The sequence below is a fragment of the Mastigoproctus giganteus genome, chromosome 3 (assembly GCF_048544385.1).
Source record: "Mastigoproctus giganteus isolate SK-2022 chromosome 3, ASM4854438v1, whole genome shotgun sequence".
NCBI lineage: Eukaryota > Metazoa > Arthropoda > Arachnida > Uropygi > Thelyphonidae > Mastigoproctus > Mastigoproctus giganteus.
In genome coordinates this window covers 10,962,999-10,978,376 of record NC_143577.1, presented here as the reverse complement: position 1 = coordinate 10,978,376, position 15,378 = coordinate 10,962,999, and the positions used below count along the sequence as shown (strand labels likewise).

The window sequence follows — 15,378 nt, the reverse complement described above, 5'->3', positions numbered from 1 at the left end:
TTAACAGAGAGGAAGGGATTGGCAATGTTGTTGGACTTGTCAGTACTAGTAGAGGTGCCTCCATAGCCAAGTGGGCAGGAGCAGCAGTGCATAGCACACGCTTGATTAGACCGGGGTTCGAGCCCACGACCACCAAATACGGAGGATGCGGAAAAGTCAGGGAATGACCACCACATATCCCCGGAGCAATATGGCCTTAGTTGCTAATGCTCCTAAAAACCAAATAACAAACAAACAGTACTATAGAGCTAGTAGAAGAGCTCATTTTTGTCAATATACCATTCAGCTGTGCTATTTGTATATTAATACCAGTTGACAAGTTGTACTGTTTTTAAACATGGGAAAAAAAAAGGGTTAGCAGCAAGGAACATAAGATTATTAGCAATGTTATCCAAATGTTGGATGAAGAATTACAGAATGGTATATATAAATTATGAATAACACAATTGACCAAACACACTGCTGGAAAATCTGAAAAAAACTATTAAAAGGATTTGAAGAGAAGGTATTGAAAACAATAACAAATTTTCCACATTTGGTAAAATAAAAGGCAGTGAAAAACCACTAAATATCCAGACAACTTTGACCATGTGTGATTTATCAAAAGATAATGAATTCTATGCAATAAAAAAAGAATTACCAACAATCAAGAAATTAAAGTAATAGAAAAAGAAATAAATTTCAATTTATTTCATTTTCTGTGTATTTATTTCTTTTTCTCTGTTTATTGTGTAAGGGACACACACACAAGCCACAGTAGCTTCCTATAATCAGGTCACTGGTTTCGGAACCACTGTGGTAGTGCAAATATATATATATTTTTTTGCCCATATACCACCACAAAACAGTGTAAATATCACCAGTGATATGCATAAAACAGATTTGACACTGCTGTTCTGTGAAGAATTTCAACCTAACTTATACACTTATGTTTGCCTATGTACAGGTTGAAATTGTGTATAGATTTGAACCTTTGCATGTGGGTCTAAATTTTTATCAGATTTTATTGAATTAAAGAAAACAGTGACGTCCTGTGGCATAAAGTTTAAAAAAGAAACACCTGAATTTACATTTTAAAAATTTAAATTAAAGTTAAATTTAAACATTAAAAGCATATATTATAATTAAAACAAAAATCATGGCTTAATTATAATCTATGAAAGAATATATAATTATATATTATTGAGATTTTTTTTTTTTTTTTTACAGCTAAAAAGAAATTTCAAATTTTACTAGCTGATGAAGAAATAGAGGAGGTTATTTCGGTTGAGAGTTTGCGCTCTTACTTGCAAGAAGTGCTGGACAAGCTAAAATCAGATTATATACTAAAGCTTGCAGTTCGCAGTTCATTAGGTATTTCAAGATCAAATTAAACATTTTGTTGATGCATAAATCTGCAAAAAATTTGTAAATAGTTTTAAAATATTTTTTATATAAAGTTTTTTAGTTAAGAGGATTAAATCAAAGATATTCATAACAAAAGAGGGAACAAAAGAATACAAAAACAAATGTATTATGGATTAAAGTCTTTACATCTAAAGAGGTAGTGGGGGAGAGAGAGTGGTTGCTTTATGCTTTGGAGTTGCTCTACTCCTTTCCTCTGAGGTTGTCAGAAAATACAGAAAATATACCAAGCATATAATTTTTTTCGTAAATCCCAAACATGAAAGGTATTAGAGACTCTAGTACTTATTACCTTGAATGGGTTGAAGACTGAGAGGACAAGATTTTTCTTGACATTAGACTTTAATTTCTGTATATTGTAATTTTTTAAAATAAATGTGAAAGAATGTTGCTGAAGAAAACAAACAGAAAGGATAATTGAGGAAGAGGAAAAGTTAGTATTAATAGTGGCAAATGATGCAAGAAAGCAAGCTTATACAGCATCAGCCAAAAAATAAAAAAAATTCAATTTCACTTATCCATCTCATCCAATAGTTTTTGTTCTTCCATGAATTTATTCAAACTGTCCATTTCCACAACAACAGATGGAAGCATTAACCACCTGTTGGTTGAAGGCAAACTGTCACACATCTATTCTGCAATCATCTTTCCTTAATTTGAATTTATACCTCTCATATGCATAGCCTTATCAACAGGATGAATCCCATCAGCATTGAGTTTGCTCAAGCCATTCAAAACCTTAAACACCTCAGTCAGATCACCTGGCATGTGATTAGTGTGTAGGCACTGCAATTTACAGAACTGAAGCCTTTCTTTGTAAGAGCACCCTTCTCTGTAAGTGTTCCAGAAGCTCTGCATCTTTCCTAAGAGGACCCCAGAGCTGTGTGCAGTACTAAAGAAGTGGCCTGACTATTACCTTATTAGCATTAGCAAGGCCACATGATGCAAGGAAGCAAACTTATATAGCAACAGCAAAAAAAAACAAAAAAAAAACACACACACACACCCTTTTCATTTCACCCATCCGCTCGCTCCAAATGTTTGTCTAGTTCTGCCTTGAATCTGTTTAAGCTATCAACTTCTACAACAACACATGGAAGCTTGTTCCACCAATGAACCACCCGCTGGCTAATGGCAAACTTCCACACATCTATCCTACAATTGTCTTTCCTCAATTTGAATTTATGCCTTGTCAGGCGATTATTCTGAGCAAGAGGAAGAATCCCATCAGCATTGAGTATGCTCAAACCATTCAAAGCTTTATATGCCTCAATCAGATCACCTTGCAGGTGCCTAGTTCTGCCTTTTTTATACCTCTCATATGCATAGAGAGGTATAGACACTGTAATTTGCAAAACTTAAGCCTTTCTTCGTAAGAGCAACCCTTTGTTACATTCACTAATCCCTTCTCTGTACTTGTTCCACAGCTCTACATCCTTCTTAAATGAGGCCTCCAGACCTGTAAACAGTACTCAAGGTGTGGCCTGACCATTGCCTTATACGAGGCAATAATCACCTCCTTATCCCTGCTAGAAAAATTCCTCTATATCATTGACAGGACACCATGGTCTACTCTTGTAGACCATCTGCACTGCCAGAAAACTTCGTATCTGCCTGAACAATTACCCCCAGGTCCTTTTCACTCTCTACCACTGTCAGTGTAGTACCACACTGTTGATACAATACTCTGGGAATACTGCTTCCCATATGCAGTACTTTACATTTGTCAATGTTAAACTTCAGTTGCCACCTCTCAGCCCATCTGCTCAACTTTTTTTTTTAGATTTTGTTGCAGCAGCGTACTGTCATTAGTGTCATTAACAATCCTGTTGACCTTCCTATTGTCTGCAAATTTGGATATTTAAGCCTGATATACCATCACCAATATCATTATTGAATACAGAAAACAACAATGGACCCAACACTGAACCCTGGGGGACTCCACTAATAACATTAGTCTACGAAGAGCAGTGTCCACTGATTACCACTCTCTGTCTTCTCCCCCTCAATCATCCCTTTATCCATGAAAGCAATTTGCCTCCAATGCCACAATGCTCCAATTTGTGCAGCAGTCTTCCATGTGAAACAGTATCAAAAGCCTTTCTAAGATCCAAATATATAATATCAAAGTTATTCTTTGCATCCAGTTCCTTTGTGACTACATCATAGTATCCAATAAAATTGGTCAGATTAACAAACCCATGCTGTGTCAGAGCTATATCTGAAGTCTTGTCTAGATGATCATGCAATGCATCCTTAACCAGTGCCTCCATTAATTTCCCTGGAACAAAAATTAAACTAACAAGTCTATAATTAACTGTGTCTCCCTTTAATCCTCCTTTGTGGTTTGGGGTCACATTTGCACTTTTCCAGTACATGGGTACCTCCCCTAAGTCCAAGGAAGTTCTCATGATTATGGCTAAGGGTTTGCTTATTTCCTGAATAACTCCTCATGTGTAAATTTAGATGCAAAATGTTCATTTAGTTTGTTAGCTACCTGACCAGGATCATCACAGTTGAACCATCAATATCAAGTGGACCAATCTGATTCATCCCCTTCCTTCTAGAGTTTACACAAGTAAAGAACTCTTTGCTGTTTTTTTTTTTTTTTTGCATCCTTTGCCAAAGATTTCTCATAACTGCCTTTTGCCTGCCTAACCTCCTTTGTGACTTGGTTTCAGACCAGCTTATGTCTATCACAGGCTTCTGTGTCACGTGTTAATTTATATGTATCCCATGCATTTTTCTTCTCTGCCACATGTCCAATTATTCAGTTGACATAAATCTTGAACAGAGTTTCTTAGTTGGCATGAAAAGCCTAGTAGCTTCCAAGATTATTTCTTTGAATGCTTCCCATTTTAAATTTGCTGTTTTTAACATCATTAGTTAGTCCCACCATATAGAATTTAAGTACCTTCTCGGATCAACGTAGTCACTTTTACAAAAGCAAAAACCCTTCCCTTTACCCCCTGATGGTAGTTACCTCTTTGAGTAAATTCCACTTCAGCACACTGTGATCACTGCCACCTATTGGTTCATTTATTTGCAGATTCTTATTGCATGAAGAATCACTGCTGATAATGAGATCAAGAGTATTACTCCCTCTAGTTTCCTCCCAAACATGCTGCTGTAAAAAACAATTATCCAATAAATTCATAAAAGCCTTGCTATTCTGTGAGTGACCAACCCACAAATTCCAGTCAATCTCTGGGAAATTAAAATCGACCCATTATAAGACACTCTGATTTACTGGTCCACTCTATTTCTCTGCATAATTGCTCATTATACTCATCAGATTCAATTGGCCTATAACACACACACCTACTCTCATTTTTTCCTTTCCCAGTGCTTATTTCACACCAAACAGACTCAACATTGCATTGTCTACCATCATCAGTTGGATGCACTTCCTTGGATTTTATGTGTTTCTAAACTAACAGGATAACCCCTCCTCCCTCCCTTCCTGTCGTGTCTATCCTTTCTGTACACATTGTATCCCCAAAATTCCAATTCTGCACTGCTTATGTCTGTGTGACACCACATATCTGATATCCCAACAATATCTGCCTTTGATGTTTTGACTAGCACTTCTAGCTCATGAAATTTATTAATTATACTCCTAGCATTGATGTGCATACAAGTATACAGGCATTTGTTTCTACTCTTAATTACCCTAACACATGCCATGTATTATATAACATTATATAACACAGCCCCCCCCCCCCAAAGCTAGCGGTTTTCTGATCCACCTAACTCTGCCTCATTAGCATCAGGAAATATTCTTGTATCCTTTCTATTTAAGTGTATCCCATCTCTGTAGAAGCAGTCTCTCCTGTTAACGAGCACAGACCAGGCTGAGAAAAATTCTACCCCTTCAGCCTTGCACAATCTCTCCAGGGCTGAATTGATCGACAAGGCTCTCATCATATACTCCCTCTTATCCTGTCTGGGCAGAATTGCAGACACTTTCAAATTCAACCCTAACTCACGGCTTTTTTTCAACATTGACCTGTACTTGTTAAGTAATTCCGCCAGTCTCCTATTCTTAATATCATTAGTGCCAACATGTACGACGATATAACCCTTTGTGCCCTTGAAAGATGATGTCTGCTCTGCATAGTAGTAATGGCATGTGATGCAAGAAAGCAAGTGTATGCAGCATCAGCCAAGAAAAAAAAAAAAAAAAAAAAATTACACCATCCCCTCCAAATGCCTGTCCAGTTCCTCTTTAAATTTATTTAACCTATCAACTTCCACAACGACAGATGGCAGTATGTTCCAGCAATTAACCACCTGCTGGCTAAAGGCAAATTTCCGCACATCTATTCTACATCTGTTTTTTCTTAATTTGAATTTATGCCCCCTTAGGTTCGTAATCAGAAGAAGTGGAAGAATCCCATCAGAATTCAGCGTGCTCAACCCATTCAAGGCCTTATACACCTCAATCAGATCACTGTGCAAGTGCCTAGTCTCCAGCCACTGCAATTTACAGAACTTAAGCCTCTCTTGGTAAGAAGATCCCTTCATTCCCCTCACCAAACTTGTTGCCCTTCTCTGTACACACTCAAGCAAATCTACATCCTTCCTAAAATGAGGCCTCCAGACCTCTACGCAGTACTCAAGGCATGGCCTGACTATTGCCTTGTACAGAGGGACAGTCACCTCCTTTTCCCTTCTAGCAAAATTCCTATATATCATTGACAAAACCCCATGACCTGCCCTGGCAGCCCGTCTGCATTGCTCAGAAAACTTCATATCTCACTACACAATTACTCCCAGGTCTTTTTCATTTTCTACCACCTTAAGGTGTAGTACCACACAGTTGGTACGTTTCTCTGGGGTTACTTCTACCCATATGCAGTACTTTGCATTTGTCAAGGTGAAACTTCAGTTGCCACTTCTTAGCCCATCTACCCAAATTTTCTAGATCCTGTTGCAGTAGCACACTGCCATTACTGTCATTAACAACCCTGCCAACCTTTGTATCATCTGCAAACGTCATCAACCTTTGCCCTAGGCAGACATACCCTGGTGCTGTTCCACCTATCCTTTTTGCACAATATGTTCTCCATTTCCCTGACAATAGAGTCACCGACAACAACTAGTTCCTTTGAGACCAGTGCATTCTGCCTTGGGGTTGCCGCTGTGTTGCGTCATGTTCAAGTGCAAGCTCTGGCATTGATGTGGGCAGCTGAGAGCTTGATGGGCCCTCAATTTAAATGCTTTGAGAGCATCCACCCTGTCCAAGCTCTCATATAGGTCAATAACAATGCTGAGTTTTTGCCTGATTTCCTCACACTCCTTACATTGTGTAAATGCACAAAGACATTTCCCTTGGCAATATCATGTCCCATTCCTGTTAGTCCACAAATATCAAACAAGCAGTGCATTTCAAAAGGCTGTGATTCAGAGGACAACTGACCCCCTTAGTCTCCCCTGAGCCACAGCACTCCCATTAGTTTGAGCTTTTTGCTTTACTTCTGGTCAGAGTCATGATTTCTATTCAATTTCAAATAAAATTCCAATACAAAATATAACCCTCAACTGATATCCCAATGCAGTTACGACACTATATATATGTATTTCAGTATCAAATATTATCTCCGAGTTACGTTATATGACTGCAATTCTGCCCAGACACGATAGGAGGGAGTACATGATGAGAGCCCTGTCAATCAATTTGGCCCTGGAGAGAATGTGCAAGGCTCAAGGGATAGAATTTTTTTCAGCATCGTCTGTGCTTGTTAACAGGAGAGACTGCTTCTATGGGGATGGGATACACTTAAAATAAAGGGTACAAGAATATTTTCTGATTCTCTTGAGGCAGTGTTAGGTGGGTTGGAAAACTGCTAGTTTAGGGGGATTCACAGACTAAAAGGTTAAAAGTAACCACAGGCAGAGGTGAAGGTGATTCTTGCACAACTTTTATTAGAATAAGTAGCGACCTGGAGCGAGGGGTGCTGGGGGTTTCAGGGACTGATGGCAGTCATCGTGAAACAGGTGGGTATATGGGATGTGTTAGGGTAACTAGGAATAGGTGCATGTATTCTTGCATGTATACCAATGCTAGAAGTATAGTAAATAAATTTGATGAATTTGAAGTGTTGGTCAAGATATCAAAGACGGATATTGTTGGAATATCAGAGATGTGGTGTCACACTGATATTAGGAATGCAGAATTGGAATTTGGGGAGTACAATGTGTACAGAAAGAATAGGAAGGGAGGAGGTGTCATGTGTTAATTAATAAAAACATAAAATCAAAAGAAGTGCGTCCAGTTGATATAGATGAACAGTGCACTGTTTGAGTCAGTTTGGTGTGACTTAAGCACTGCGAAAGCAAAAATAAGAGTAGGAATGTGTTATAGGCCTAATGACTCGGATGAGTACAATGAACAATTGTATAGAGAAATAGAGTGGGCTAGTAAATCAGAATGTTTTATAATGGGGGATTTTAACTTCCCAGATATTGACTGGAACTTGTGGGGTGGTCACTCACACACTAGTAAGACTTTTGTGGATTTATTGGATGATTATTTTCTGCAGCAGCATGTTAGAGAGGCAACCAGAGATGGTAATACTCTTGATCTGGTTATCAGTAGTGATCATTCGTGTATTAAGAATTTGCAGATAAAGGAACCACTAGGTGGCAGTGATCACAGTGTACTGATGTGGGAGTTACTTAAAGATATAATTACCATCAGGGGTAAAGGAAAGGGTTTTTGCTTCCGTAAAGGTGAGTACAGTGGGATCAACTGACAATGTTACCAACAGTAAATTCTAAGTGGGAAGCATTCAAGGAATTAATCATGGAAGCTACTAAAAGTTTCATACCTATTAAGAAATATTGTTTAAGATTTAGGCCTAAATGGTTATCAAATGAACTAATGAGATGAGTGACAGAGAAGAAAAATGCATGGGATGCATATAAATTATCAAGCGACTCAGAAGCCTATGGCAGATATAAGCTAGTCTGTAATCAGGTCACAAAGGATATTAGGCAGGTGAAGGCAGATTACGAGAAATCTTTGGCAAAGGATGCTAAGAAAAACAGCAAGGATTTCTTTACTTATATAAACTCTAAAAGGAAGGGGATGAATCTGATTGGTCCACTTGATATCGATGGTTTGACTGTTGATGATCCTGCACAGATAGCAAACAAACTGAATGAGTATTTTGCATGTACATTCACTCATGAGGAGTTATTAAGGTTTGAAAATGCCACAAGGTTATCAAATTGTAGCAGGGTGTTTAATGATTTTGTAATAACTGAGAGCAAAGTGGAGGAGAAATTGTTGAAGTTAAACATAAGAAAGGCACCTGGGGTAGATGGGATCTATCCATTTATATTAAAGGAGGCTGCAAAGCAACTAAGCAAACCCTTAGCCATAATTATGAGAGCATCCCTGGACTCGGGGGTGGTCCCTACGGACTGGAGAGGTGCAAACGTATCCCAAATTAACAATGTGAATCGAAGGGTGACACAAGTAATTACAGACCAGTTAGTTTAACTTCTGTTCCAGGTAAAAATAATGGAGTCACTGGTTAAAGATGCATTGCTGGATCATCTAGACAAGACTGCCGCAATAATTCAGACACAGCATGGGTTTGTTAAGGGAAAGTGTTGTCTGACAGATTTGGTAGGATATTATGATGTGGTTACAAAGGAACTGGATGCAAAAAATAATTTTGATATCATATATTTACATGCACCTGTATACTTGCTACCATAACACAGCCCATGTATTTACTTGTTCCACAATGACTCCCATCAGTCTCTCAAATCCCCCGCACCTTGTTTTCCAGGCTGCTGCTCATTCCAATAGAAGCAGTGCAAGAATTACTTTCACCTCTGCCAGAGGCTACTGTTAATCTATTAGTCCGTGTATCCCCCACTAAGCTAGCAGTTTTCCAACCCACCTAACACTGCCTCGATAGCATCAGCAAATATTCTTGCACCCTTTCTATTTAAGCGTATCCTATTCCTGTGGAAGCAGTTTCTCCTGTTAACAAGCACAGGCCAGGCTCAGAAAAATTCTACGTCACGAGCCTTGCACAATCTCTCCAGGACTGAATTGATTGACAGGATCTCATCATATACTCTATCCTATCTTGTCTGGGCAGAATTGCAGTCACTTTCAAATTAAACCGTAACTCACGGCTTTTTTTCAACATTGACCTGTACTTGTTAAGTAATTCCGCTGTTCTCTTACTCTTAATATCATTATTGCCAATGTGTACAATGTTTTGTGCCCTTAAATTATGTTATCTGCTCTACCACGTCATCAACTTTTCCCCCTGGTAGACATACTCTGGTCCTGTTCCTCCTATCCTTTTTGTACTGTATATCCCCTGTTTCTCTGACAATAGTCACTGACAACAACTAGTTCCTGTGGAACCAGCTCTGCCTTGGAGATTGCCTCTGTGTTGCTTGATGTTCAACTGCAAGCTCTGACATTGATGTGGGCAGCTGAGAGCTTGATGGGCCCTCAATTTAAATCCTTCGAGTGCATTTACCCTGTTCATCAAGCTCTGATAAAGACCCATAATAAAGCTGAGTTGTTGCCTGATTTCCTCACACTCCTTACATCGAGCACACAAAAGACATTCCCCTTGGCAATATCATGTCCCATGTCCCATACCTGATTTATCCACAAACATCAAGCAAGCAGTACATTTCAAAAGGCTCTAATTCAGAGCACAGCCAATCTCCTCAGTTCTCCCCTGAGCCACAACACTCCCACTACCTTGAGCCTTTTGCTTTGCTGCTCTGGTTTGAGGCATAGTTTCAATACAACTAAATATATAACACTAAACTTATATCCCAATGCAGTTATAACACTATATATATATATATTTCAGTATCGAGTTTTATCTCCTATTGAGTTATTTTATATGACTTTCTTATCTGCTATCAAGTTATAAGTATTAAGTTATGATGTTACATTTGTAAAATCTATGTAGTTATAATAGATAATAAATTTAAGAATTTGAACAACCCACATGGTTCGAATTCCCACACTAGCTATCTATGCCAAATCACCAATTCTAAAAGCTCTACGAATATTACTGTCGTACGTTACGATCTACGTGACCAGTTAAATTATTAAAACACGTAAGTAGTGCTATGATATATATAATTTATAATCCTCTGCTGATACTGATTATGCTGCCGCAAGTTACGTAGAAACTACCACTATCTGCTATATCAATACAAAAACAATGCTGGCAGATTCGAATGCCACTGTCAATTCAACGCTGGCAGATATTGATTGTGCTTTCTATGCAATTACAAGGCCGAGTAAAGATTAAATGCACCAAATTAATCATAAAATCACAAAAAAATACTATACTACTAAATTTAAACCAAAAGTTATATAAAAACAATTTTAAATAAATAAGTAAAAAAAGTCAACCTAGCAGCTTTGAACATGTCTCACTACCACTATCCTCATCACCTCCTTATCCCTGCTAACAAAATCCCATGAACTGCAATGCTCAGAGAACTTCATGCCAGACTGTATATTACGCCCAGATCCTTTTCATATTCCACTACATTGAGTGAGTATCCCAGTGCTTATAGTAAATAAATTTGATGAGACTGAAGCACTGGTCAAGTCATCAAATACCTTGTTACTCATATATATGGGAAGCAAAATTTGAATATGGGGAATACAATGCGTACAGAAATGACAGACAGGATAGGAAGGGTAGGGGGTTATGCTCTTAGTTAAGACAAACATAAAAGCTAAGGCAGTGCACTCAGTTGAAAAGGGTGGCCAGTGCAATGGTGTGTGGCATAAATACTGGGAAAACCAAAAATGAAAGTAGGAATGTAGTATAATCCTTATAATTCTAATCAGTACAACTGTACAACAAATGAGCTGTACAGAGAAATAGAGTGGGAAAGTAAATCAGAATGTCTTTATAATGGGGGATTTTAACTTTCCAGATATTGACTGGAATTTCTGGGCTGGTCACTCACTCACTAACAAGGTATTTGTGGATTTATTGGATGACCATTTTCTACAGCAGTATGTTAGAGGGGCAACAAGAGAGCTCTTGATCTGTTTGTCAGCAATGATTCTTCATGCATTAAGAATCCGCAGATAAAAGAACATTTAGGTGGCAGTGTTCATGGTGTATTGATGTCCAATTTACTTAAAGATGTAATTTTCATCAAGGGTAAAGGGAAGCATTTTGTTTTTATAAAGGCGACTAATTTTCATAAAGGTTCATGATCCTTCTGCAGTGGTATCAGACAGCTTTTAAATGCTACACACTGGAACCAACTGATGATGCTACCATCAGCAAATCCTAAATGGAAAAGCATTCAAGGGAATGATTATAGAAGCTACTAGACTTTTCATGCCAACTTAGAAATACTGTTCAACTTAGCCATTCTATTTCTGCTACATGCCTTTTCTTTAGTACTTTCACGGGCGCTGTTCTTCTGAATTGGCTCCTGTAATTCCCCCCCCCCCTCTGAATCCCAGTTGAACACATGCCACAACTAGCAGTATCCTTTTACTGTCCAACTTAAAACATGCAGAGCCATCTTTTCTTTTTTCTCACTTATTCTGTCAACACATTTTTTTTTGGAATAGCCTCCCTTCACACATACTTCATGAAAATTGCAGTCTGTAGAAATTGAAGTCTAATGTGAACAAGTATCTTCTTTTATCACCTTGATTTCAACCTAGTCACTGTACTAAGTACTATAGGTTCTAACACCTTTCATTTTTGGGGATTTTTTTTCAGCTGAACTTGTGTCATTTTCATAAATGATATCAAAGAAGAGCTATAAGGTGTGATGTCAAAATTTGCAGACAATGTAAAGATTGGCAGAGTTGTTAATGATCAGTGCCAAGTAGTGCTTCTTCAGGATGAATTGAACAGACTTTAAAGATGGTTAGAGAAGTGTCAGCTATGTTTTAATCTGCTAAATGCAAGGTCTTAAACTTGGAGAATAAAAGGTAAATTGCAACCATTATCAATCCACTGCAGGATGGAAGTATTCTCAACAATTCGTGTTGAGAGAAATGGACCATAATCTTCCATGCTGTTCCAATGCAGGTTGCAGATTGATTGTATTTAGCAGTGGGGCTTGAACCCCGGTCTACTCAACGAGCGTGTACTACTGCATTCCCACTCCTGACCACTCGGCTACGTAGGCCTTGGAGAATGGTAACCCACAAATAAATTATACACTTAGTGGAGTTGAATTAAAAACAGTGGAGGAGGAAAGGGACCTGGGAGTTACAATACAGGCAGATATGAAGTTTTCTGAACAGGCAGCCAGGAAAGCCTATGGTGTTCTATTGATAATTTATCAAATGTTATCCTGCAGAGGTAGGAAAATCATAATCCCAAGGTATAAAGCTTTAGTATTAGTAATGACTGTATGGTGCAAGGAAGACTAAAGCTTATGCTGCACCAGCAAAAAAAAAGAAAGAAAAGAAAAAAAAAAGAGTAATATAATGATAATAAAAAAATTAAACAAAATAAATAATAAAAGAAAAGGAAATAGACAATCTGGCCAATCTGGCATTTCCCTCCTCCCTTAACTATCCAGCTGACCTCTAAATTTTCCCAAACTGTCAGCCAATTGTAAGATCACATTTGGAATACTGTATTCAAGTATGGAGACCTAATTGAGTCAAATAATAAAGTAAAATAATGGAGTCACTGGTTAAAGATGCATTGCAGGATCATCTAGACAAGACTGCAGCAATAATTCAGACACAGCATGTGTTTGTTAAAGGAAAGTCTTGTCTGACAAATTTGATTGGATACTATGATGTGGTTACAAAGGAACTGGATGCAAAAAAATAATTTTGATATAATATATGGTACTTGGATTTCAGGAAAGCTTGTGACACTGTTGCGCATGGAATATTACTGTACAAATTGGAGCAGAATGGTATTAAGGGTAAGTTGCTACAATGGATAAAAGGGTGGTTGAGTGGGAGAAGACAGAGGGTGGTAATCAGTGGACACTGCCCTTCGTGGACTAATGTTATTAGTGGAGTTCCACAGGGTTCAGTGTTGGGCCCACTGTTGTTTTCTATGTTTTTCAATGATATTGATGAAAGTATATCAGGCTTAATGTCGAAGTTTGAAGATGATACAAAGGTTGGCAGGGTTGTTAATGACAGTAATGGCAGTTTGCTACTGCAACAGGATCTAGAAAATTTGGGCAGATGGGTTGAGAAGTGGCAACTGAAGTTTAACATTGACAAATGCAAAGTACTGCATATGGGTAGAAGTAACCCCAGAGAAACGTACCAATTGTGTGGTACTACACTTAAGGTTGTAGAAAATGAAAAAGACCTGGGGGTAATTGTGCAGTCAGATATCAAGTTTTCTGAGCAATGAAGATAGGCTGCAAGAGCAGGTCATGGAGTTTTGTCAAAGATTTAGAGGAATTTTGCTAGCAGGGAAAAGGAAGTGATTATCCCTTTGTATAAGGCAGTGGTCAGTACCCACTGTGTACAGGTCTGGAGGCCTCATTTTAGGAAGGATGTAGATTTGCTTGAGCGTGCACAGAGAACGACAACAAGATTGGTGAGAGGAATGAAAGGATCCTCTTACCAAGAGAGGCTTAAGTTTTGCAAATTGCAGCAGCTGGAGACTAGGCACCCAAGGTGATCTGATTGAGGTGTATAAGGCCTTGAATGGGTTGAGCATGCTGAATTCTGATGGGATTCTTCCATTTGCTCAGATTACGAACCTAAGGGGGCATAAATTCAAATCGAGGAAAGACAGTTGTAGAATAGCTGTGCAGAAATTTGCCTTTAGCCAGTGGGTGGTTAATTGCTGGAACAAATTTCCATCTGTCATTGTAGAAGTTGATAGCTTAAATAAGTTCAAGGAGAAACTGGACAAACATTTAGAGGGAATGGTTGTGTGAATTTTTTTTTTTTTTTTTTTTTGGCTGATGCTACATAAGCTCACATGCTTGCTTTCTTGCATCACATGCCTCTATTACTATTACTGCATCTGAAAAAAAAAAGACATTGAGCTTCTATAAGGGCCCAAAGATGGGCAACTTGAATGGTGAGATTGGCAGAAGGACGACCGTATGAGGAAAGACTCCAATTATGTGAGCTGTGCAGCTTGGCAACCAAGCACTGCAGAGGTGACCTGTCTGAGGTTTACGAGGCTCTGAGAGGGATTAGTAAAATGAATGAAGGTGGAATTCTCACTGTTATTAAGAATTCCAGAACTCAGGGTCATAAATTCAAATTAGATTGTAGGAAGTTTTTTTTTAGCCAGTGAGTCATTGATTGCTGTAGCAAAGTTGCTCTTACAGATTGAGGCTGACAGCTTTAATAAATTCAATTCAAGGGTTTTAGTAAATTCAAAGGAAGCATATAATTTGTGTTTCTTATCTACTTTCTTTTTTTTTTTTTCCGTACAGCAAGCCTGTGGCTTCTTTGCTCTATATGGTGAATACTATTACCATTATTCAGACACCGGTCACTTTCTGACTACTACTCTGTTGTTCTATAGTAAAGTTTCCCACGTGACCACATGTGTAATAAGCATGAGCAGCTCATATTTAGTCAAAGTTTAGCAAATGTAATAATGCTAAAAAAAAAAAAAAAAAAAAAAGTCTCATTTTTGCACATATTACAAGAATTAAAGAGCATGTATTATCCCAAGATATAAATACACTCTCTCTCTCTCTCTCCCTCCCTCCCTCCCTCCCTCCCTCCCCCCCTCACACACACAGGTATATGGTTATTATATATAATAATGCATTATTTTAAGATAATGTAGAGCTTACATACTTTGAAGTGTATGACTAGTAATGGCAGCAAAAATGAAATTTAGCAATCTTTTTATCACAGGAAACAATTATAAATTAAATTTGAATTTGTCCACAGTGCAGTTGTTATTTTTCGCATATTGACCAAATTAACCATCTGTTCACAAATGTCCACCATACTGAAACCAAAAGATTATTAAG

General features: G+C 38.1%; 1 protein-coding gene across 4 annotated transcripts in view; it reads left to right on the top strand.

Annotated features, from left to right (window-relative positions):
* The window catches only part of mRRF1 (mitochondrial ribosome recycling factor 1), a 64,640-nt gene that overhangs the window by 13,253 nt on the left and 36,009 nt on the right, over positions 1–15,378 (top strand). For all 4 annotated transcript variants that reach the window (XM_090369908.1, XM_090369909.1, XM_090369906.1 and 1 more), the window contains exon 3: positions 1,210–1,353. In XM_090369908.1, coding sequence (XP_090226034.1) covers positions 1,210–1,353 — 144 coding nt within the window. The remainder of the gene's footprint in view (positions 1–1,209; positions 1,354–15,378) is intronic.